We start from the raw sequence: 24779 nt of genomic DNA, 5'->3' as shown, positions 1-24779 counted from the left end.
CGGAGGATCAGGGCCGAGTACCGGCGTTTCCGTAAGGAATATTTTTCCGGCAGCAGGGATCGAACCCACACCGCCTCCCGCGCGAGCGGCGTCGTTGCGGCATTTCACGAAGTGAAACGCATGTTTGCACGAGAAGCGACAAACGCGCTAACCACCCGTCGGGTAATCATCAACAACAGTCTCAAAACGGTGCGCCCTGAGGCAACGCTATAATCGGTCGTTTCTCTCCGATAATTACAGCGAGGGATCGGAGAGAAGTTCCGAAACACTGCAATGGATCTCCCACGGATGAAGCGACCCATTAGCAGGATCAACGACAATAAAGTCCATACCTGTGGGCTCCCTTGTGAGCATCTCGATGACTCCCGCAAAGAAGAAAAAAAGCCCAAAGATCGTGTCACCAAGAGATATACCGTTGAAAGACGACTCGGAGCCCGAAATGACGTGAATATCGCCGGAGAAAAGGTCATCGAACTGCTTGAGTCGCTTCGATCGGGTAAGACAATCGATGCAAGTATGTAGCCGGCCGTCGACACGCCTTCCTTCTCTGTCACTCACTCATGCTAGACGATGAGAATTCCTGGGATGAAATTACTTAGTTGGAATCGCTTACAGGAGTCGAATCTGGTGACTTCGAAGCAATCTCCGAAGCACTACATCGAATGCGCGGTGCATTGTACTCCACAGAAGACGTTGATACGGTAGTCAGCGGGAACATCTACACTCTGATGGACGCCTGCCTTGAGCTCGAAGAATTCGACATACAGCATAGCGTCCTATGGATTCTGTCGAATATCGCTTGCGGAGACTCAAATCATGTCGCGGAGGTCGCCGCACGCCTCGAGAAAATTTCGCCCGTCATCAAGAAAGCCAACGTCGCCGAAGAAACGCTTGTCCAGGGCCTGCGACTGCTCGCGAATGTCGCTGGGGACAGCCCTGAGTATCGAGACTTGGTCGTTCGCCACTTCTCTTTCGAGGCTCTGAGGAAATCCTTCGAAGGAAACAGTTCTGCGCAAGTTCTTGAGGACGCCGTCCGGCTTCTATCGAACATTGCCCGGCAAGGACCTCGGGTTGGCGCTCGGATGGGTCGGAAGATTCTCGAAAGCTTTTACCATATACTCGGTTTCCTTCATTGTGAGTGCCGAGTGGTCTCCGAGATCTGTAAGGCCCTGCTTAACGTTCTACATTATTTAGAGGAGCCGAGCACGCTGAATCTTTTGGCGAGCTTAAAGATAATGCTGGTCATGGCTCGTCATCCATATACTGTGCAGTGCACGCAATCGTGTCTCGGTGATTTAGTCTTGCTGATAGCCGATTTGCTCTCTACAAGCGACGAATTATGCGAAGAGTTCATCGACCAAGGAATCCTCAATCCTCTCTCGATTGTGCTGCATGGAGAGATCTGCGAACTATATCAACTCGCCTGCTTCGCGATCGCGAATGTTTTCGCAGGCAACCCCGCTCTTATACAGCGAATAATCAACAAGGACCTCCTGAAGGTCGTCTTCCACGTACTGGAACACGGGGACTTGGAAGTCCGGCGCGAAGCTGCGATCGCCCTCTGTTGTTTCGTCGAGAACGCAGACCATCGACAGCTACTCTATGCCATCAAAAAAGGCATGCTTCCTCCGGTGGTTCGCATGCTGGACCATTTCGATGCGAGTATCGTTACCGATATCCTTGCATCCCTTCTCAGACTGCTCTGCAGAGCGAAGGACAGAAAGATGGAGGATGAGCTGATTCGTGGCATGGATGAGGCTGGAATTGTTGAAAGACTACAAACCCTCGTAGACCACGATCACCACCCGATCTCTCAGCAGGCTGAAGGCTTCATTCACTTGTATCTGGTTCCTCGTGGTATGCTCGAGGTCTGGGTAGATGCCTCGCAATTTGATCCGCCCAGCGAAGAAGATGCGAATTGATTCTTCCCGCAGGAAGTTCCGCGTGGCGCTGACAATGTTAAGGGCGGAATGCCGAATCTCCCATCGATACAATAATACGCCGTTCCGTTCTTACGTTATGTACAGGCGAATAATCGTTCTGTATCAAATTGAATGCCCATATGAGGAACCGAGGGTACGAAACTCCGATGTGTCGGTGTACCTAAATTACTGAGCGGAGATGAAAGAGCACCGGAGCCGTGACCGTCTGAATAGAACTTGGTCTCGAGCCCGGGGTTGACCGGCAACGAACGCCAGGACTGAAGCGCTGGAGGAAGATTGATGATAAGAGGCCAAACCCCGATCCCCGACTGGGTAGACCGGGAAATATTAATATACTAAGAATAAACTCTCAACACCGAAGTTTCATTCAGATCCGGGCTGAACATCGTCTTGCACTTCTCAGGCTCCGTCTGAGAAATATCAACCAAGTAGGTAGAATGAGAAAGAATCAAAGTCTTCCGGAGGCTGACATAGGCAGTCCTTGCAAATGTCCAGCGAGCAATTTATCAGCTGCACATGGTATGTGTCGGTACATTTGCAGAGGCCCATAGCGGAGATTCGCTTTCAACTCGATGTTCGTGAGTCGATCAGAGGCATCAGTTGAGCTGTTTCTCACATACTCATCCATCGTACTGGAAGACAGTATGGGGCAAGGCAAACTCGCCGACTCCGGAGGGCCTCTTTCTTCCAGCGTCAATGGAACCTCGCTGATCGGAGGACGAGAGCTTCGCGCCAGGAAATGAGGGCGGAATCTCTCTCCATCGTACAGGGGGAATTCATTGTAGCAGTGGAATTGGTTCGAAAGATTGGAATGCTTTTCGTGAAGCTCACGAGCTCATATTCCCGGAACCGCACTCGAGTCCTCAAATAGGCTGCATAAATACATACACGTAGGCTCCTGATCCCAAGACGCGCCCTCATGGCCCTGCTGAACTCTTTCCGCTTGGGTCGAATCATTTAAGTCGAAGAATGTACCACTCGCTTCTCAGCCAGAAATCGGAGAACAATGATCAGCTTGTCAGATTTTCTTCGAAGTCTGTCGATCCGGAATATTCTCCCATATTCCTGCGACACCGGTCCGGGCAATCGCACACACAGAATGAGAAGAGAAGCTAGAGGCCCTATGCGAATAGAGTGAGTTACTCAAGCAATCATTGAAAGCTTGGTTCGGCCTCCATCATTCAGCTGAGATGTGCCGTCGATCGAGAGCGATCCTCCAGATAATAAGTATCCTGAACGAGAATGTATGATGGGAGTGGAACACATGGACATGGAGACACCGTTCCCATCACAGGGCATCACATCGCAGCCCATAGAGTTCTTGGCTGTCCTTCTTTGGTGCGCTGGTTAGGAAACCTCCGGAAAGTCCTCATTCGCTTCGTAGATTGAATATCGCGGAATACGGCCCATAAGTCGAGCAGGAACCAGCGTGAGGAGTTGGATCGGGAGAGAATTTCCCCTGGGCATGCACTCTCAGAACGTCTCCGCGGAAAAATCCCACTTCCTCTTCGTTCACGGCGGTGGTAGGGGACGACAGAAGACAAGCAAAGCGAGAGGGTAGATGATCGGATCCGGAGATATCCGTCACGCTCGATGAACATCGAAGCGCATCGTCCAGATGAGGAGACCCTCCTGTTGCTAGAGGGAAATCAGCTCGAGGACGTTATCCCGGCGAGCGACAGACTTCCGAGCGTTGAGCGCGGATTGGATGAAGATTGTCAGATGATCGGCGCGCCGCGCCGCGGAACACCGTTGCTTGACACCGATTAATGAAACTATGAAGATCAGACTTGACCCTTGTGTACGCTCATATCTACATTGTCTGGGCCAACCTTTCCGCATTCTTCGGCCCTCACGGCACTGAAAGACGAGCGATTCTCTTTCAAAAACGCTCGGAGCGGATGCGACACTCAGACGTACGGCTGTCACCTGTACGCTGCGCCAGGAGGTCTATAAATACTCGCGCATATTACGTCAACTGGCCCGAAAATTGCCGAATAAGCGCCGCGCGCATACGTTCACCGATCAAAACGAGTTTCCGTCCCATAATCGATCGCCTCAGCCGTCGTGAGAGATTCTCCGTCGGAGGACGGATTTGCAGTCGACTGCTGTACCAATTCAAAAATTGAAGAAATATCTCGCATTCCCCTCTGGCGGATGAATATGCATCGTGTTAATGCTCATGATCAGCCCTACTAAGTCGAGCAAGACCTCAGATAGCCCGGTGGGCATGCGGCGGATAATATCGAAGAGTGAGTTTTCTCTAGATTCTGGGCGTCTTCCGCTTGATAAATGTTGGCACTGACGAATCAAGGTGTCCGCTCATTGCCGAATGAACACCTCGACCGTGAACCACAGAGCATGAATAGACCGCTCGCCCAAGATTTGGCAGCGGGACGCCGTCCTGAAAAATTATATGCTGCACCGTGGTTTCTTTTTCTGAGTTCTCTACTCGCGTCGTCTTAATTGGAGAAGACGGGAGCGGAAAGAAGGGCTGAGGAACGAAGAGTGAGGGGTGAAGAACAGATCATGGCTCACCGAAAGCCGCAGTGCTCTATCCCGTCCCAGTAGCGGCATCATAAGATGAGAAAGTGGATGGCGACGCTGCCGTGAAGTTTGTTCTGTCTCTTTGTTCACCTTGTCAGTCAACCTGCGCCACATCGGAAATAGTTCGGATAGATCTCCCGCGCTTTGATCCTAGACGTCATCAAGTGAGTTCAATGATAGACTTCTGTAGGCCAGAATTATTCTTCGTTCATGCACTCGGCTAGGCTCAGTGATTTTACTCTTCCACCGTATCATCCATGGCTGCGTGAAGGGAGCGCGAGCAGCCGAAGCGAAGTATCACTGAGGTCAAGGGAGTCGGAAAATTCGCAGGGCCGTGCGCTGTGCTTCTAGGAACAACGGTGGATTTTCGAATGAAAATGCCGCAGCCAAGATGCGCCGAGCAGGAAGTAGTCTTTGAGAAACTCATGACCGTCTTCCCGAGCCGAGAAGTGCCGAGTTCAGGGAATGATATTCGCTCATGACCGGTATTATTTCGGATCATTTGCCGGCTAACGTCTTTTCTGGGCGACTCGTCTCAAGCGGGGGTGGCGATCGAGTGAGGTCCGGGCGATTCGAGTTGTTTCTGACGCTTTTCAGTGATCCTACTCGGGCATCTCATCCCGAAGCTCATCGTCAATCGCCGATAAACGAAGAATGTCGTCATGAAAATACAAAGTAGGAAGGAAGTTACACGCTGACAGTCCCGAAAACGAGATGGGCGCAGGAAGTACTCCCGATAGCTCGCTGAGAGTTCCAACATTCATTGAGTACAGGCCGGTGTCGGGGATACACTACTCCGTCTGATATCGACGATGCTTCAGGAGGGTCGGGTCTCTCTGGATTAGGATAAGACTGATTTCCCCTGCTCCCCCCAACGCACTGGGGTCGCTCAGGTGGACAACGCAAGCCCCCAGTTCTTTGCTGTTCTCTTGAGGAACTTGCCGAATGCGATCGGGCGTGAAAATGATCTTGTGGGCGTCCTGATGTTCGCTGATGATCTGGTCCTGTTCTCCCCCTCTAGGCTCCCCCTCGAGCCATGAGGACTCTCGGGAACTACACGTCCGAGAACGGGCTGGTGATCAACACGACGAAGATCGTCAAGTTTGGAAACGGAGGCCCTGAGGCCCAGGGAGATCTGTTTCATACTGCTGGTGGTCCCACCAGCGGAGGAGGTTCGCTACTTATCATACTCCGGCATTGTTCTCTGCCGTACTCGAATCTCCTGCTCAAGGCATATCGCAGAGAGAGTCCAGAAGGCGAGGCTGGGACTGGCTTCGATTCCATCCCCGCGTCAGCTATCTATTCGAAGCGCACTTGCGCTGTTTGATCTGAAGATCGCCCCTGCCGCGTCGTACGGCATCCAGTTGGCATGGACTGAGACGAACGCCCCACTTCGAAAGCCCTCTTCAGCAAACTCTCCAGACAAACTCAAGGCAACCTTCTTGAAACTCGCGCTGGGCGTTCACCGATCGACCAGAAAGATTGGTCAACTGGCGGGCTGATAAGAGCTTGCTATCGGAAGAAGTTCGTGAGAAATTCAACCTACCGATCACCGACGCTTACAGCACACATCTCGTGCGCTGGCTGAAAAAGATGACGGACCTAGACCCACAGTTCCTGCAGACCCCGGCGATGAAGAAAAAATTTCTGGAGAGAGGCTCAGTGCAAAATCCGTAGTCTACTGAACAGAGGCGCAGTACACGATTCCATCACGTGTTGTGTAGAGATGTGGGCTGTCATTTGGCAGAATATGATTGTTTGTGCCTACTCTGCTCGAGCCCATGTGACCATGTGACTCATGTATATTCCTCTCCAAACGCACAAGAGATCGATTGGCAAAGTGAGACGACGTGATATATGTACTTTTATTTAGAACTGTACGCGCGCGGAGACAAAATCAATACACCATAGCATGGTAATAAACGCATTTAAGAGGAGAGCACAGGCGACCTCCGCCCCAGGAACCCACGGCCTGCCCCTCCCTGCGGAGAGTATCTCGAAATGATCTCGAGGGAGAACCAGGGGCGATGGGGTCTCGCACCCCAGGGTCTACAGGCAGGTATACTGAGAGAAGCGCGTCATCAAGGTAACTACGAAAGGCTCTATCAACCCAGCCTCGCTAGTGAAGGATGTGAAAGCAGGGGAAGAAGGCTTGGAACTTCTGCATTGAGGTTCTTCTTCTGAAGTCAGGATTTATGAGAGTTCCGAAACTTTCCGTAGAGCGCTAATGGAATCTCTCTGTATCGTGGAACACTCTCATTAGGATAAGGCTCGCTGCACACGTCCGGGCGATTGATCAGAATCATTGAAAGGACTTCGATCCAAAAAAAACCTCTCATCTCATATCGGTCTGCTCTGATAGTGATGCCAATCTTGAAGTGGTAATCTCTCCTTAAACGTGTAAAAAACTTCCGAGTTCCTGTGCCCAGTGAATCGTTTCGGCTGTCGGTGGAGCGAAACAGTAAGAATGAATGCATGAAACATTTATGGCTAGGGCGACAAATTACTATTTATAGATAAATTCATCATTATTCCTTGACGCTCCGATGACGGTCGGATTATGTTATATGTCTGAGGCAGAGACGCCGGATGTGCCGAATTCCGGTTTCCCGCCTAAAGACACTTCCGAAAAGACGAGCATTGTTTCGGGAATAGAATAGCTGACGTAAGCTTCCCGGGAAATTTTGTTTGCAGAGAAAATACGAGCTATTGGTATGTGGAGAGCGTCAGCACGCCGCTTTTTTGCGGAGAGCGGATTGAAGAATGATTGCGGACATTGGCGGCGTTTGGGAGATTATCCAACGATGGCGGTAGAGATATCGTGTGAGGGAACCATCTGAGCGCTGTCAGAGGGATCGATTCGATATTTCAAGTTCATGGTCCCCAAGGCGACCCTGCCGGACAGCTCTGGGATGCGACCGATGAAGTCTGTTTCCGGTGCATCGATTGTTGAAGGTTCGCTCGTGATGATGCAGCTTAGTGTATCCCATTCCGATCGCGGGGATACCATATGCGCGCCCAAGAAGGACTTGGCGCCGAAAAGCTCGGAATTCACATACAAGCTGGGGCTCAGCACGATTCGAAACGATAAGTTCCAGAATGCTTCGAGAGACCAAGAGAGAACGGAGAAAATCCGATGTTTCCGAGTTGCTCGCGGAGATATCCAGGTTCCATGTGACTCGGTCCCATGATCTCTCAGTTTTTCGGAGAAATCAGAAGTCTGCACCTGTCGTCGAGGGTGGAGAATTCGAATCGGCCGCAGCATGCGAGCTTATCGAGCCTCCGACGGACTGAGTGACTGTCTCCCTCTCAAGTGTCGTGCCGGAAATATTGGCATCAGGTGGACTAACCCGGTTTGTCGAATGACCCAAAATCAGCAAAACGTCATCCGTTGCGAAGACGGGAAAAGTCTTCGCACAAGAAAAACGCGACATCATCACTGTTTTCACTGCACGTCCTCATTCGATTCTGTGTCTCCACCCAGAATTCGACGAGTTCGACATTGAGCAAGTGACAGCCACGTGGATATTCTATTGATCAGGAAATGGAATATGGTGAACGAGTGCCGAATCTTCTTCTGACGAGAACGAGCCATTTCTTCTCAAAATGATTCGCACCCTTCACTTTCATCTCGAGGAAGAATCCACTGACATTGGATCGATCAAATCGTGCCCTTCAGCGACCACACGGCCGGACGTTCCGCACCGCCACTTCTGCAAAGGAAAGCCGACAGGAGAAAAATCGCCCTGCCGGATTCCGGGACGTCCCCGATCCGCTCTGTTCTCCGAAAGCGGCCGACGGTCAGGCCCTCGAAGAAGAAGAACAGGAAGGAGTGCTGCGGGGTATTCGAATACTGGCGCCTCAGACCCGGAGTCGTAGCCCGGCTGCATCGGACCTCAAGTGGCACGAAGCGCTTGACGAGCCCCTCTCACAGAAAATACAGAAAGCCAGCTGCTGCCGGCAATGTGAAGTTCCACCACTAGTCATCATGTGTCGTCAGTCAGTTACCTAGATCAGTCGCTCTAGCAACGTCAGTGGCGCAGTGAGAAGTCGGGAAGCGTTCCTCCGCCATAGTCAGATACGAGAGGCATTTGGCCTGCTTTCGGAAAAATTTCCCTTTCGATGGTGAGTATTTCACGAAGGTGCTCCTCAAATCATTCGATAACTCGCATTGGGACTCGAGGCCTCCACTCGTGCGTCGGATGAAGTGGAGGAATGTAGCCGCTTGACAGAATCAGTGCTCCCTTGGAACGGAATGCCCGATTGAATCATCGGCAGCGAGAGAGCCGCTCCTCTCGAGAAATGGATTAGTCTCCAGATTGTTCGAGACGATTGCGCTTTCCCTGACGAGTGGAATTCCCGGAGTGATCCAACCTGGCGTTGTTTATCGCTCCTGTGGAGTCAGTGTGGACCGTCGTCAACAAATCGGTGATATCGTGTTCACGATCCCCGCGTGTCAATCGTGACACGAGAACTGAATCGATTGGGAGCAAGAAACCCTTCGGATGTCACCGCCCGCAACTCCCGTCGGACCTTTCCGGGGCAGCAGTGATCTTCGCGTAATAATTCATTCTGAAGCTCCCCTTCAGCTCCTAGAGAACCTGCCTCCCATACGCTAGGGCCCCGATGGATGTCACCGACAATGAACGAATTGGTCCTCTCCCCGACTCCGAACGCAAAGGAGTCATCGTATTTCGTGTGTGGTTGATCGTGTGCGGCGGCAACGACTCTAGAGAAATCATTATCGATGGCAAACTCTGCAGACGTTATCGCCCCACTATGATACGGATCACGAATCGGACTCCTTCTGGCTTACTACATAGCGGAGTCAGCCAGCGTAGATCTTCTCTTATCTGGCAAAAGAGCGCCGATGATAAAACAAATAACGATAATTCCGCGGCGTGCGAATACTTTCGTCAGCATCGAGAAAATACGGAACATTGTAGAATCAGCGGATGTAGGATGTTCACGGGATACTTTCGCCGGCAAGGACGGGGAGCAGGTGTAATGATTCGGCGTGCCCGGCAGCTCTCTTTGCTGCCGCATTTTTCCTGGAAACAGGCCTAACTTTGGCTCAACCCTTGGGCGTCTAGCCTGATTCGAATCTGGAATCCGCACAGCTCACGACCGCACAGGCGTCGAAGTCTGAGTATACGATCAATAAGTAGAGGCATTGCTTTCATGTATTGACATGACCTAGTTTCGCCACTGGGGGGCATTTCGCAATCGATCAAAACAAGCTAAATCGGATCATTCTATTGCTCTTTCAGGTTATTAGTCTCGGAGTCAGCTGTTGGAAAACTATAGATTCTCTACTGAACTGTGATCATGGTGAAGTCTAAAGACGTTTCCGTTTCTCTGACTACCAAAGGAGACATCTCACCACAGCCGCATATCGATGAAGATCGTCCATCTACATCAGTGGGTAAGTAACGCGTAAGCTGGGGGCGGCTTCCGATGTCGGCCATCTAAAGAACAGAGTTTCGATCCGGGACGGACCTTCCATCTGAATCCCCACACGAAAGGCGGGAGAGGAAGCTAGCTGACGAAGTGTACGGGAAGGGAATGAACTTCTACGCGGACAATCCGTTCGTCATCGAAAGTATGCGAGGTGTTCTCAGAATGTTCCCGTTCATACCGCTCGTCGAATCGAAATTGTGATGAGAGCGTGAGTCAACGGGACACCGCCGAGAACAACGGATCTTGTAATAGAGCGAGGCTTGCCGAAGAGATACGTAACGGATTAAGTGCTCTGCGTGAATTGATCCTGATGCGCAGACGCCCGATTACATTGTAGCGCATCCTCAGTGGTGACTTATGCGACGCTCTCGAGTGAATGAAGCCGTCTCTGGCTCGACATTCGGATTGAACTCTGTGTGAGTAATCAACTTACGGTGCCGCTAACACCTCGCCATGCACGACGGTATCGAAACTGCGGACGGGTACCGGAGCAGCTCGAAAGGTAACATCGAGGAGGAAACTATGCCTCTGGTCGGCGACAAAAACGCGTCTGGTTCGAGGACAAGGGCGTGGATGGTGCCCTCACGCCATGGCCGGGAGTTCGCAGCGGTCTGCGGTGCGTGTGCTATCACATTATTCAATGATGATGATGCCACCCTCATTTGAGCTTACGCACCTCCTCTCTCCACCAGCAGCTTTTCGCAAAGTCAACAATGAGAGTAGCGTTTACGACAGCCTCATCGAACGCACTGGTTAGATTGAAACGGAGGAATCGATCGTCTAGGACTCACTGACGTAGGGCCATGAAAAAAATTAGAATTTCCCTCTAGAACTCGAAGCACTAGGCGCCACCTATTCTCAGAAAGCAGTCGGCTACTCATCGAGCCGTGGAAGGATCCTCTCAGAGCCTGGGGCAGAAGAGCGAACATGAAATTCCCAAATCCCCTGTTGGATCCGATACCGAATGCCACCATCGAGTTGCACTCCGATAGCATCGGCGGCGGGGCTTGACTTCATCAAGCCACACAATCCCCTGGGATGTCTTGGGAATAGATTCGGAGAGTCACTACGCTGCTCCGACGAGCCTATCGTTCGGATACTCGGCAGTGGCTCGAGCGCTTGCGCGGTCCTAGAGGCCGCTTCCCTTTGAATGATGAGAACAACGAGGTTTTGTTGGTTGTTCATTCTTTGAGCTGGGGTCAAAGGCGCTCCGCGTCCAACTGTCTCCGTACTCTGTCCTCCTGACCCGATACGGAGAGGCTTGGACGCTAAGCTCGCGCCGACGTATCCCGTGCCTTTTGGCGAATGCCCAAAGTTCAAGAGAGTTTATTGTTCCTCGGGGCAGAGGCGTAAGGTTTCACCGATACGAGAGCGTCTGCGAGCTGGGAGATGACTCGAACGATACTTTCTGTCAACTGCAGCCTTTCCGCGCTGTGACTCTCTGCCTGTGTCTCGAGAAACAGTGTTCTAAGACGTCGGTTCGATTAGTGCGTGCTCTGTCTGCGGCGGACATGTGGCTGCCAGTGTTACCATTCCTGATGAGTGTTGGCTGTGGAACAGCAATTTTGGCCTATTTCCTCAAACTCGGGTTGCTGAGAGGTAAATCCATGTCGCCCGATTTCCTCTTTGAGCGGGAACGCTCGGCGAATTCTTTTCGAAGATTCGTTCTCTCTTGCCTCAGTCAGAACATCTTCTTCCGCTCCGCGATCTGTTTGTGACCGTGGTAGAAGGAAACTGTCACTCAAAAACTCGTGGCGGACACAGCTAACCAATCAAACCTCGAATTCGTCGATGGCGACATCCGAAACTTCACACGACATTCCTCACATCACTGTGATTGAAATCTCCCCGTCCTTCGGCTCAACTTCCGGTGTTGTTCTGACCATTTTCTGTTCTCGGGAGCAGCTATTAGAGGTAGTTGTTCTCTAGCAAGTGACGGGAGAGTCGTGACATCAACTGCCTAGATACTCGCACGCAAAATTCTCGAGCGCATCGTTTCACTTCTCGACCGCAATCTTTTCTTCACGCACTTTCCGCCGATCCGGCGAGTAGTATGTCCGGTCTCCTATTGATACGAATATTCCGTGTTCCAGATGAGTGCAAGGACGAGCCGAAGAAGAACGGCTCGCGAACACATAAGAAACATTCGGTCGATGACAAAGACGACACATATGTCCCCCCGGAAGTGCCGGATCCTTTTCGATTCCGGATACATTTGACGCCGACAGACAAAATCAAGGTACGAGATACCTTCTCGATGGAAGTTATCCAGGAGTTGATCTTCGCTCCTCATCCCATATTTCAACCCCTTCCCTCCTCCGCTCCTTCCCTAATTTCGGTGCTGTATGCGAGTCTCCGCTAATTAGGGCTCTTTCAGGTGGCGCTGATGACGATTTTCGTGGTGCCCATAAGGGTGTTCCTAGTGACGTTTTTCCTTTTCTTGACATGGCTCGGTTGTTTCATCGGACTGTTAGGATACTCAGAGGAGGAGCTGGAGTCCAAACCCATTCAGGGTTGGAGACGGTACGTGTCGAACAATAGGCGTCTTGACGGAACGATTCATTGAAAATTTTTAAGCCACCTATTGATCAGTTATGGAATGAATTTCATCCTTCCTTCGACCTTCGAGAACGAGTTCCTTTTTGGAATGGTTTGGTTGCTTGTGACGCCGCTCTCTGTATGCGGTTTTCCTCCCGAGAACGAATAGTCCCCGGCTCCAAGAGCCGAGCCGGATTCGATCGATCAATCGATCGATTGATTGATCGTTTTGATTTGCGCACACGTTTCCGTTCATACAGAAAATGGTGGCATCCACTGTTTGCGACCGTGATGCGACAAATGTTCATCTGGGGTGGTCTCCGATGGGAGTTCAAAGGACGCTTAGCGAGCCGAGATCAGGCACCTCTTCTGGTCATCGGTCCCCATTCATCGTTCATGGATGGAGTGATCGTGCTCCTCACGGGAGGGAAAGCACCTTGTACAAAGAATGACTCAAAGCATATTCCCCTGCTCGGAAGTAAGAACCGAAACGCCAAAGTGGCTTCTTTGAAACTGACAGATGCAGGGAGCCGCTTTTGCCTGGGTGCATGAGGGGAGGCACGAAATGGGAATCTTCATCCCATTCGCATGACTAACAATCAGCTGCTAGGGCGATGTCATTCGCCGGAGCATTCCCGCACGTTCGCATGCCGCGATTTCCTCTTGTCTCGTTGTCTGATTCCTTGTCCCAAGTCTCTCGAGGAATCATTCTCGTCGGATATTTCTTCGTTATTCGTCGGTCTCTCGGTGCTTGAATCGGTGGAGGGAACTAACCATTTGCGTCTCCATTCGTGTCTGCTCGTCGGGTGCAGAGGATGGCGAGAAAGTGTGCGCTCGATGGTATTCTGGGCCTTCCGCACATTCCTCATCAAGGTGGAATTCCGAGGAGAGCGGGCTCCACCTTCTGAGGCTCCAATCCTCGTAGCAGGACCTCACTCGTCGTTCTACGACTTCGCCACGGTGATTGCCAAGAGCCCTGTGCCCTCAGCTGTTATCCGGGACGAGACTGGAACCGTTGTGATTTCGAGTAAGCCGCTGAATCGAAATTCAATGCGTGCCTCCCCAATCGTGACACGTGACTAACGCAATCGACCTCTGTACTGAACTCTTCGGCGATACTAAAATATGTTTGAGCAGCTAAGCAACTAACGCGCATTAATGACGATCAGTCGGTGGTTCGAGATTTAATTCCCAAATGTTCCCTGCTCTTCGTAGCAATCCTACGCTTCATCCAGCCCGTATTCGTCAAGAGGAGTAGCAAGGAGTCTCGTCTAACGACATTGACCGAAATAAAAAATCGCGCCACCTCGAAGGAAGCGTGGTCGCAGATCGTCATTTTCCCCGAAGGCACGTGCTCCAACGGAAGTGTTCTCATCAAGTTCAAGCAGGGTGCATTCAGCGCAGGGGTACCGATACAGCCCGTGCTTCTCCGATACCCGAATCGATTGGTAAGGTGGAGTCCGTCGTGAGGTGTCACTCAGCATGCGTTCCCGAAGTGACGATCAGCTTCGATTTCGCCCCAAAGACCCTGGCAGCCATTGTAGACCCGAGAATGACCTCATTATGCATATTTTTGCAGAACACTTTGACTTGGACGTGGGATGGTCCTAGCGCCCTGAAAACGATGTGGCTGACGACTTGTCAATGGACGACGAAAATGGTGATTGAATATCTTCCCGTGTATTGCCCGTCCGAAGCAGAGCGCCAGAATCCCACTCTGTACGCAGAAAACGTGCGACAGCTGATGGCCGCCGCCTTGGGGATCGGAACAACTGAATTCAGTTACGACGACCTACGCTATTTGAACACTGGTGATAGTCGTCAGAGTCAGCACACTCTAGCCATTGTTAAACTGCTCAAGTTCAGAACCAAGAACGGGTAAGAGTTCAATGATGATGTTTCGACTGACGGGAGAAAGCTTCTCTAAACGAACCTAATTCCGTTAAAAAGGCAATCGAAGATTATTGATTGGTAGCATATACGGGGTCGAGTCGCCTTTCCGGAGGTGACTCGGCCTGGGGGCATCAATCAGGCTGAGGGAGGACGGGACACTAAGAGTCTCTTTTCTGATTTCGGCAGCCTGAAACCTGAGCAGCTTCCTGACGAGATCGCGAAAATCAACGATCTCATAGAAAAGAAAGCCAAGGACGAATCGGGCGTAGTTCAAGCTACCCAAGCGGAGATTCTCGCTGCTCTAGGGCTCGAATCGTCGGAGGCAGCACGCGAAATGTTCGGAATTCTGAACATGGTCAAGGACACAAGTCTTGATGGTAGCGAGGACCAAACTCCGGAAGAGCTCGTTGACCTCCGCGTTTTCTTAGCGTCGTTACATTTAGTGAACATGGACGGTCAATCTGCATTTAAGGTACGGAGTGATCTGGTTCCCCCGGATTTTCCGAATACAATTCATTCTGATCCCGAAATGGATTTTCTTTGCGATGAAACCTCATGATGAATCTCTTGCGAAAAGGCATTATCACTTCAATTCAAAATCATTGACTTATGACGAATTTCCAGGCTTTGTGTACTGACGGAGAAGAAATTCCCTCGCAGTCAGCTTTCTGTCGCTTGTGTTGGATTGCCATGCAAATCCCAGTTACGGACTCCCGAGCTCTTTATCACTACCTGAAACCTATCCTGTCAGCTCAGACATTCAAAGAATACCTCATCAGTCATCACGATCGTTGCAAGGGAGTGGTTTACTTCGATGGAGGCAAGCGTCTTGCCGTAGAGGCTGAACCAGGGAGCGATTCGACCACAGATCAGTCGGTCAAGCGGCAGAAGGCTGAGTGAAAAATCAGTGAGATCCACGACCGTGACAGACGTCCGGCGCAGAGGAACTGGAGCGGTGTGCGATTCAGCAAAGGAATATTTAAAACCGACGCCGACGGTCGATGGATGAAAGGAGCGGATGCTCATACAAACACCGATACCGCAAATTTCTCCTCCCCCCCCCTCGAGAGCCAGAAACTTGAGAACTCCCCGTAGAGACCATGAAGTTGTTTTAGAAAGATGAACTGTAGGGATCGATGAGAATATACCCTTGCTGAGAATCATGCGGTAATCGGTGTTTGTGAGTGCTCCGTTGACATTTGAATAATTTTCCAATTATTCAGGAGAAATTTGTGTATGTAACTTTCTTGATCCCGATCGGTTGGCATCTCAAGAACCATGCGCTCAACCGAAATCGGAGCGAGTCGCAGAGCCAACCGGTGCTTCACACTGTATATAAGTAAACGAAAGATTAGGAAATTCTATGAGGAGGAGCACGAAACGGCAGTATCATCGGAGCTTATCATGAAAGTTTCATTATCAGGCCAGGGGTGATTCGACAGTATCTCTCTCATCCCCATGGCCCCTATTGTGTCTTGTCGATGAACTGAGAATGACAACAGCTGGATCTCTCCGCCGCGGACACGCTCCGTTGAAGAATTGAGGAGGAAGGTTCGCGAAATCGAATCGGAAAAGTCGAGTCTCTCTTGGAGAGGTCCTCAAAAATGTCGAATTTTTCTTGTGAGGTAATTGTATCGAATGGAACAACGATGGTTCTAAAGCCCTACCTGCACCAAGAGGTCCGGTGTTCTCATTGCTGACTATTAAATTTTGGCTCGGATTCCGATTTGAGGCCAATCGATCGGATGACCGAATGATGAAATCAGATTTGCAGATGGCATTCTGGGAGCTTCTCGTCCCATCGTGAGCTAGGGGCCTTAGGTTTCCACACTCATCCAATTTACCTCCTCAGTTCAGGGATGACACCATGAAGGAGAGCGACGACCATTTTTTATTTCAATGATTTGTCTCGCTTGAATACACCGGACTAGTATCTGATCTTCAGACGCATCAAATTCTTCGAAAAGTAGGTGGGTATACTGCTGCTCACAACTAGATCCCGATCGCCCGGCAAGACACCTGGAATTTTGATTCTCCTGGCATGGAGGTGGAGGGGAATATCCCGCACCTGTTCCGAGGAGATATTTGATTAGTCGAGGAGATGCGGCACGCGAAAAAGAAAGCTCGGAGGGAGATTGGTGGTGTGATCTGTTATGTGTCATCATGAATATGGAGGAGACTAACGCGGCATACCTTTTGCTGACGAACTTTCAATCTGTCGAGCATCTCTCCCGGGAGTTTTTGAGGACCAATCATGGTCAAGTGAGAGTACTTATGGTCTCCCAACACGGGACAGCGGAGACCTAGTCCGAGGTGCACTCTGATTTGGTGTTTGTATCCAGTTTCTGGCCACAACCTCACGAAAGCTGCCTTTTCCGAACTACTTATGACTTTGTATCTCGTGACGGCCGGATACGTTTTCGAGAACTTCGGCAAGCTGACGTCCGATCCGGGTTCCGCTCTGAGGGAGTCGACAACAGTTACGATCCGAATCCGCGAATTCACGGCACGACCTACGTCTCGGGGTCTGTCATGCACAGGATGGCAGTTTGGACGGTACTCACGTGGGGACGATAACCATCCGGGTCCGGCCGTCCACTGACCCTTCCGCAATCGCCTTGTCGATCACCCCTTCCTTTTCTGGTGGAACCCTGCGTGTTATGGCGACGTATTCCTTCTCTATGAGCCGAGATTTGAACATTCCTTTCACTACATCAGCCATACTCTTGTTTTTCGCGAGGCAAAGGACACCTGCGGGAATATCATACGGTTAAATCTGAACTTTCATACGTTATCGAATCGCAGTGCCGTGTGCGTCCTCTGCCGGGTCGACACGATCTTCGAGCATGGATATGCGAAATAGATGCTTGAAAATGTTCCTCCGGATTTCCGCCTCACCCGTGGCGTTTTTGTCGAGTCGATGGAGTGGGTAGAGTTTCTCAACGTTTAGTGCTTTTGCCATCTCGTCCAGATGCGTGGTGAGAATCATCTTATCGTCTGGTTTAAGGCCCCCGCCCGGCTGCATCGACAAGCCATATGGCTTGTTGAGAATCAGGAAATCCGGGGTATCGAATAGGATGTTGCGCAACAAACACTGTGAATAATAATTTAGGCTCATTCATGAAAACCCACCTCCCTAATAATTCTGCACCCAGCCAGCCTCTCAAATGGTTCCAGCGGGGTTCGGGATTAACAAAACTCCGCGAACGTTCGAGGGCTCCATTTCTCACCTTTCTCACTTCATCCTTAGACATCGTCCATATCTGAGGTTTGATTTCAGCCTTAAGAATTCGAAAACCATAGGAATCGGTCTTATCGGAAGCCTTGATCTCGTCCCTCTCGAGCCTCGTGGCCCTCGTGACCTCGAAAGCTGACTTGGCTTCGGAGTCCAGATCTTCGAAACTTTCTTCACCCTCCTCGATTTTCCTTCTAACAGTCTTTATCTCGAAATCGATCTGCCCCAGGGTTTTTGGCTGGCGGAACGTCTTTTGACGATCTGTTCTACCGGCACCATGCTCCTGATCGAGCACGGACTCGTGCCGTGCAGCTGCTCCTATCCGAACGTCCGGCTCCTTTTTTTTCACCGGCGGAGTTTCCAACATCCTTGGATTTCTGTCATCTGGTTCGAACTCGCCGTGGCGTTGCGGACGATTGTCACGGTCACGTCTGTAGATGAATTCGTATTTTCGAGAGTGATGTCATTCTTCAGCAAGACATTACGTTAGGGAAGTCATATCGGAGCTCCAGCAGCAGGATGAGGGATATTCTCGTTCAGTATCTCCCGGTGCCACTCACCTGACGTAACCGAATCCCGTCCTCTCGAAGTTCTCATACGGAGAATAAGAGCCGTCCAACTCATCGTCATTTCTGCCGTCTCTCGACGCCCCTCTGGGCGCAGTTCTCAGAAGTCTCTTGGACGACTGACACAAAGTTTTCCGTAGAACGAACGAAAAGTTCAATCCGCGCACCGCCATGCGTTTGGAGTTTGTTTTCGGAAGCTTCTAGCATTCTCTCGGCCCGTATGGCTCCGTGAACATCATAGAAGCTTCAGCGCGAGCGGCTCGGATGCAGCTTCTGTTGCAAGCAAGGTACGGAGCGCGATCCGGTCTCCAATCGGAGAATGTTCCGCAGATATTCGTTGAGGAGAGAGCTTCGCAAAGAAACTTAACTGCCAAGCGATGGCGCGGCCTACCGATTACTCAAACAGGCCAGGGGGTTTGGAACCGCTCGAGTGGGGACCTGAAATGTTTTGTGTTTGGCGCGAATCGATTTCCTCTATCATCGCCTCCCGCTCGGGGGTCTTGCGTGGATTGGGACTCTCGAATCACCAGGAGTCGGAAGAATGGATCGTCTCGACGTGCAAATAAAGCTTGTTGCGGAATGTTCCCAGAGTTTGAACAGCAAGTTCATGGAGGACTTCAATCAGGTCGCGGAGGAAGCTTTGCGAGTTCAAGTAGGTTTCCAAATCTCTCCCGGCGCTATCGCTCAGAGTATCCGCGGCGACTTCGGCCAGAAACTCGGGAGATATGACGGCCGAAATTATCAGACGTAAATCAGTTCCGGATTCATCCTCTACAACCAGACTCAGATCAATCATCGCATCAAAGACCTCCATTCGGGTTTCTTCGATCAACATTCTAATCTGTCGAGCGAGTTGCGCGAGCTCAATAGGATTCGCACCACGCTTGAGGACGCGTGCGTGTTAATGACGAAATCGCTCCTCGGGATCGAAGTGAGTTGTAAGAACGTCGAGGAGGAAATTTCTGCAAACGAATACCGGAGCCGATGGTGGAATGACCTTAGGAGCACGGCACCTCTTCTATTCCAGGCAGACTCAAGCACCGAAAAATTGGAGAAAGAGATCTCCAATCGAGTGAAAGAGCTCGAAGAGGATAGAGCGAAATTAAACGAGATGCAGAAAGCCCTCGAGCTCAGAGAAGAGTGCGTTCGTGAGAGGCTGAATCATCTCGAAGAGATGAGGCGGCAACAGAGGAAAAGATTGCAAGGTGACACGCGCACACAGGTGTAACGCCATTGTCGAATCTGGGAACCTGGAATTCCGAGCGTTTCCCCGAACGTCTGGTACGAGCCGCGCTCCGTAAGATTGATTGTACATCGCAGGGGAATTGGATTCGTCGTATCTCGGACTGTTTCGATCGTTGAAACGGCTGCGGAGCGAATTCGAGGAGACCTATACGTGTGAAGAAGTGGCGACATCACTGGCTCTCGACACGGAAAAGAAGGCGGCGGAGAAGGCTCACGCCGCGTGCAAGAAGATGTTCCGGTCGGCTGAGAATAGAGTTCGGAGAATGGAAGCTGTTCGCAGAAAGCGTCTCGCTGCGTTCCGTTCAACTTTAGGTGAGCCCACTCATTCTGGAGTCCACGCGGGCGAATGGGTTCGTATTTCTCTGAGAAGGAGGACATGGACATAATCTTCTCATCTGCTCGAGCGGTGAGCATCCTATTCGAGTTTCGTTTGTAGTTTCGCCTATCACTCATGGACTTCTCATCCCAGATGAGCTCGATCAGCAACTCGCGGACACCGAGGACACTCCGTTTGAGGACGGTTCCGGCGAAAACTCAGCCGCGAATGTCCAGCCGATTTCTTGTCGTCTCGGCCTCATTCGGAAGACGACCACTTCAGAATCTCCTTCCGCGAAAGAGCTTAGGGAATCCCCGTCAAGGGATCCGGACTCTGATCCTGAAGCGGGTCATGTCGACATTCCGAGCGAGTCCCCGTATCCGGAGAGGATACAACTGGGAACTCCGGTATCCGCTTCAGATTTTGCTGAACCTTCATCGAGTCTACGGTCAGATCTCGATTCTTAATTTATTTTGTGATGACGCGCTTTGATGTTCGGAACTGCCAGATCGGAAGCTGATGAGACACTGTATTGTGAGCTCAAGGGTGGCTCAAGAAACAGCGTCCTGTGGGAGAGGAGAGCAGGAACTTCCATACGCAGAACGCTATTCCTCGGAGCCTGGATCCCTCAGCCTATCGTCGAAACCTCAGCCCGGAATTCGAAATTTGCGAGATACCCCTCTTTGTGTTTCAGCCGGAGGCCTCGCACTCCTAATTTTTATATGTTGGACGGGAATGGAGATAGCCAGCGCGATACTCGCGAGCATCACACCCTTTTTCGTTCGGCGCACCTCGCGAGCCCATCGAGTCCGGGCCGGCTATTAGACTTGCGATTGTCATCGGATGCCCCATGAGAAATTCTGCCCTTCCCCGGTTGTAATGGAAGATCAGCTTCCAGGGTCGAAAACTTCGTTCTGCTCCGCAAAAGAAAAGCGTGAAGATCTAAATTTTGGTTCGATTTCTAGTTCGTGTGATTTCAGCCGGTTGCGATAGACTGGGATGTCCGCTCTGAGGCACGCGGAAAATTTCTCACCCCTCGAACGCCACGTGGCAGTCGAAAAATGTTCAAGCGAGAAGAGCGCTTCCTCATCACCTCACGCACAGTCAGACATTCAATCGAATATCTTTGTTTAACTCGATCGCAGTTGTGGATAAAACATTGTTTCCCTCAACGCTCCTAGACCCTATTCTATTTGTTTTCCTGATCCACGTTATAACACGGCAGCAAGTCTCGTACATGCACCAATCGTGGAACATTCATGGCCTTCCGGAGAAGCTCTGTTGACACAGACCCCCGAATCGAAGAAATCTCAACATGGCTCCAGTGATCCAAGTCTTCAGCGAGACGATGGCTGCCTCTCTTAGTATCTCGGAGGTTTCGCGCCGCGCAAAGAACTCGGGAATGATTTCTCGGATTAAGATGATGTTTCGAGGACATGGGGACAAACCCCATCGAAATTCATGCTACTCACGTCTGACCCTGAGAGGGGCATCCATGAGCCATTCCTGACTCCAGTTTTTCTGACCACGTAGCTCTATCCGCTGATGCGTTTGCTTTTCTCCCTCCCGCTGGGCAGGCCAAGCCGTCTGCTGTCTCTAACCTGCCGGACCTTGCTTCGGAATTTACACTGCCCTAGCCTGTTTCCCTTAGCATGCTGCATCAGAGAGCACTCTTTTCTTATTCGATAGGATTTCCTTGCGAATTCAACACAAGGCCAGCCTACACAAACATGCATACATGCCTAGACTTTGACTTTCGCCCACCTGTTTTCTGGGTGCAATAGCGTCCGACATTTTCTTGGGGTGAGACCTTGACCCGAGTTCTTGACACCTCAACTCGATATCAGATGAGGATTGAGCTGAGATATGAAGGGATTCGGCATCCTCCTATTCCTTTGGGCTAGCGTCACCGTTCGGAGATATCCATGAATTTGATACGTCGATACGGACGTCATTGACAGTTGCCCGATTAGGGTATCCGTGTCTCATCCGCTCGAATTTTGTGCTTTTGTGCTTTTAAGTGAACGGGAGTCGAAGGCAACTTCTCATGAGTCGCTTCTTGCATGCGACGGCGGACAGGGAGATGCGAGACGAATAGACCTGACGCCGTGGAGCGAGCATTCTCGGCTAGCTTCGAGATGCGAACATTCTCGAAGGAATCCCTGTGGGGAGTCCTGCCGCAAATGCGACCTCGCGCCCGACAAGGCGTCTTCCCACAGTTCGCAGCCGAGAGTTGAACTGCCTGGTTAGCTCGAAGAATGGCAGCCGCGCTGAGCATTCCACTCCTTCGTCGCTTCGGTAGGAGCTCTAGATACGAACTCCGTCAGTGCTCTGTCCTTGATTTCGTTTTTGAACTTATCGTTTGGAGCCACACTAGGTCTGAGATATCAATATGTTGCTGCCGAGTGCCGAGCCAACGCTCACATTGTTGCGACTTCGTGAATTTCAGACGGGACTTCATTCTCGTCGCCAGCACATGAGAAGGTGACCGGCCGAGAGGAGAGAAATGCCGAGCTCGTGGCGCCCTGATCAGGCGAGGCATCCCCGTGACGGGGCTGGAGACTCAAGTAGGGGACGCCGCGCCGGGAAAAATAATGCTCGAGTCCTCTGAATCCTCCAATCCTCTTCGCTGAGCTTCCCACTGGTACCGGTATGATGCGGTCCAGGCGAGGCGTGGAATGACCTCTGAATAGGGCGAGACACCGTTTGAAGGACTTCGGTGAGGAGATCGAGCATGGAAACTCATTCACGGTATGACTCGACATTTCTCCGACATGAGCGTCCGGTCATGCGCTGGGGCGAGCTTTTAGAGAAGAACACCTGTGCAGTGGTGGGCTACTTCCACAGTACGAGCCACCATGCTGCTTTTTTGGAAACAATTATGCAACGGTACTCCAGCGCCAGTCGGCGCTGACGTGGCTCAGGGGTAGCCTCCCGCCTGGATGCTCATGTCATCTACGGCACTCATCATCATTTATCGAAAACTGAATCACCTTGACAATACTGCAGAAGTCATTGGGTATTCCCGTGTCCGGAAGTTCTGTCGTCTCAAGGCGCGCTCTATCGGTATGATATTAATCATATAACATAGGTTCAGAAGTCAGCTGCTCTTTCCTGGCCCATAAGCTGATGGGATATCAGGCTGTGTACACTGAGATTCCAAACTTCATTCACTGAAACAGGAACCGCAGCTCGAGAGACGACGAATTATATGTATTACGAATTAGCCATGAACAATAATAATCAATTGAAGGAAATGATCTCAGAAGTACCGGGATCTTTTATCATTGACAGAAAATTAAACCAATTATCGAACGTCAGAGGATCGGACGATCGTCTAGTAACGCATTCCGATTCCAGGCGGAATCAAGCCCGCTTCCGCACACGGGAGGAAGAGATTCCCGCGCGAACGGCTGAGAGAGCTCCGTTCGGCGCGGAACTTTCTGAATAATGAGAAAATGCAGAAATGATCGAGTTCGAAGAATAATTTTTCCGTGAGAGACCATCGGACCTCAAAGAGATGAGCTGGCAACAGAGGGAGAGATTCTGAGCTAGCACACGTATGAAGCTTCTGTCGAATTTCGAGAGCGCGAGATCTTGAGCATTCTCCATTCCAAAGATCGATTGTGATGTATACAGCCCGCGCTCCGAGGAAGAATTCGGTAGTACGATTTTTCATAACGGGTCACATCCTTGAGGATGTGAATTTTCGATCGCGAAATGAACTGCGGAGCGAATCCGTGGAGACCCACATGAGAGCATATGCGACGAAGTCGCGACGTGTCCGGCCATCAACATTGAGAAAGGGCGGCCAGACAGGCTCACGCCGCGCTGTTTATGATAACAGGTCCCGGTCGCCTGCAAAGACTAGAGTTCGGAGGATGGAACACGAGGACATGACATCTCAATTTAATGTAATAGTGAGCCATGATATGTTCCTGAAGTCCTTCACTGTTGATCCGAAGCGAGCTCCGTTAACTTGATGGTGCTCTCATCTGTCTCACTTACATGAGCTCGGGCAGCAGCTCGGCAACTGAAGGCACTGCTTGCGAGCACGATCCGAGCGGCAATTTAGCTTCGAATCTCCAATCAACCTCTGGCCGTGACAGCCCCATTCGGCAAGCGACTCTGGCAGACACCCGTCCCGAGGAAGAGCCGCAGGGATCCCCGCCGATAGATCCGGAGCCGGACTTTGAAGTGGGTAACTTCTAATTCCCTTATCGAGTCCTGTAGCGGCTCCCAGGATCCGGGGAGAATAGAACGATAATGATCTCCGGTACAAGCAACGGGTTTTTCGAAAACCCCGCTATCGAGTTCACGGCAAGCCCTCGGTATTTCGAATCTTGCGTTACTGGACTCGATAGCCCAAAATGAGTGGGTCGATCCCGAAATATACCGAGTGCCCGTGAATCAGCTGAAGGTCGAATCGAAAGTTAATGGAAACAATTATCAGATCCAGCCTGCGTTGACGAACACCAGCATACTCGGAACAGGAGGCAAGGTCCTACTGGTGCAGACGCCGCCTGTCGAAACCCGAGTCCGTTGTCTCGTCGACGATACCTCATTTCGAGATCTGAAATTCCCGGGCAATACACATGTGGCATGTATCTCGCGCTTGGAATATACCGTTTTTCATAGATTACAGCTCACGAGGTGCATACGTTTTTTGTATTCGTCGAACCTCGCCGTTACCTGAGCCGATTGCAGTGGGCCAGAGGAGCTTCCATCAAGGATGGAACTTCACGAATCTCTGCCTCCCTTTTTTTGTCGGAGGATTAGGTCCTGAGGTGGATGTCTTCGACTTGTTACGCAAGGGAGAAGCCCAACGATTTTCCATTCAGTTCGATTTCTCGTTTGCGTGATTCTATTCAGTGGCGATAGACTGAAATGTCCGCCTTGGTAAACACGGAAATTTTTCAACCGTCGACCACAAGGCTCTTGAAAAGTGAGTCAGCGAGCGGAGCGCTTTCTCAACACTTCACGCGCAGTCGGACGATGGATCGGTGATCATTGTTCGATTCGATCATACCTGTGAA

The 24779-nt window shown here is 51.1% G+C and overlaps 3 protein-coding genes across 3 annotated transcripts; 2 read left to right on the top strand and 1 right to left on the bottom strand.

Moving 5' to 3' along the window:
* Positions 1-156: 156 nt before the first annotated feature.
* Positions 157-2321, top strand: LOC100903611 (importin subunit alpha-3). The gene is made up of 2 exons (XM_003744164.2): positions 157-496; positions 616-2321. The coding sequence occupies exons 1-2, from the start codon at positions 274-276 to the stop codon at positions 1920-1922; spliced, it is 1530 nt and encodes a 509-aa protein (XP_003744212.1). The 5' UTR covers positions 157-273; the 3' UTR covers positions 1923-2321.
* Positions 2322-8401: 6080 nt separating this feature from the next.
* On the top strand, positions 8402-16051 carry LPCAT (lysophosphatidylcholine acyltransferase). The gene is made up of 9 exons (XM_018639868.1): positions 8402-8615; positions 9761-9915; positions 12044-12189; positions 12328-12473; positions 13301-13515; positions 13704-13936; positions 14068-14366; positions 14568-14853; positions 15006-16051. Exons 2-9 carry the CDS (start codon positions 9819-9821, stop codon positions 15279-15281), a joined length of 1698 nt encoding a protein of 565 aa, XP_018495384.1. The 5' UTR covers positions 8402-8615; positions 9761-9818; the 3' UTR covers positions 15282-16051.
* Positions 16052-16279: 228 nt separating this feature from the next.
* LOC100903319 (mitochondrial RNA pseudouridine synthase Rpusd4) lies at positions 16280-18355 on the bottom strand. Its single transcript, XM_003744162.1, has 6 exons — positions 18177-18355; positions 17612-18047; positions 17280-17475; positions 16946-17132; positions 16575-16842; positions 16280-16449 (listed from the first exon to the last, which is right to left on the bottom strand). The coding sequence occupies exons 1-6, from the start codon at positions 18353-18355 to the stop codon at positions 16309-16311; spliced, it is 1407 nt and encodes a 468-aa protein (XP_003744210.1). The 3' UTR covers positions 16280-16308.
* Positions 18356-24779: the final 6424 nt, after the last annotated feature.

This window comes from Galendromus occidentalis, unplaced genomic scaffold (genome assembly GCF_000255335.2).
Source record: "Galendromus occidentalis unplaced genomic scaffold, Mocc_1.1 scf7180000077460, whole genome shotgun sequence".
Lineage (NCBI taxonomy): Eukaryota > Metazoa > Arthropoda > Arachnida > Mesostigmata > Phytoseiidae > Galendromus > Galendromus occidentalis.
This window is presented reverse-complemented; position numbering and strand designations above follow the sequence as displayed.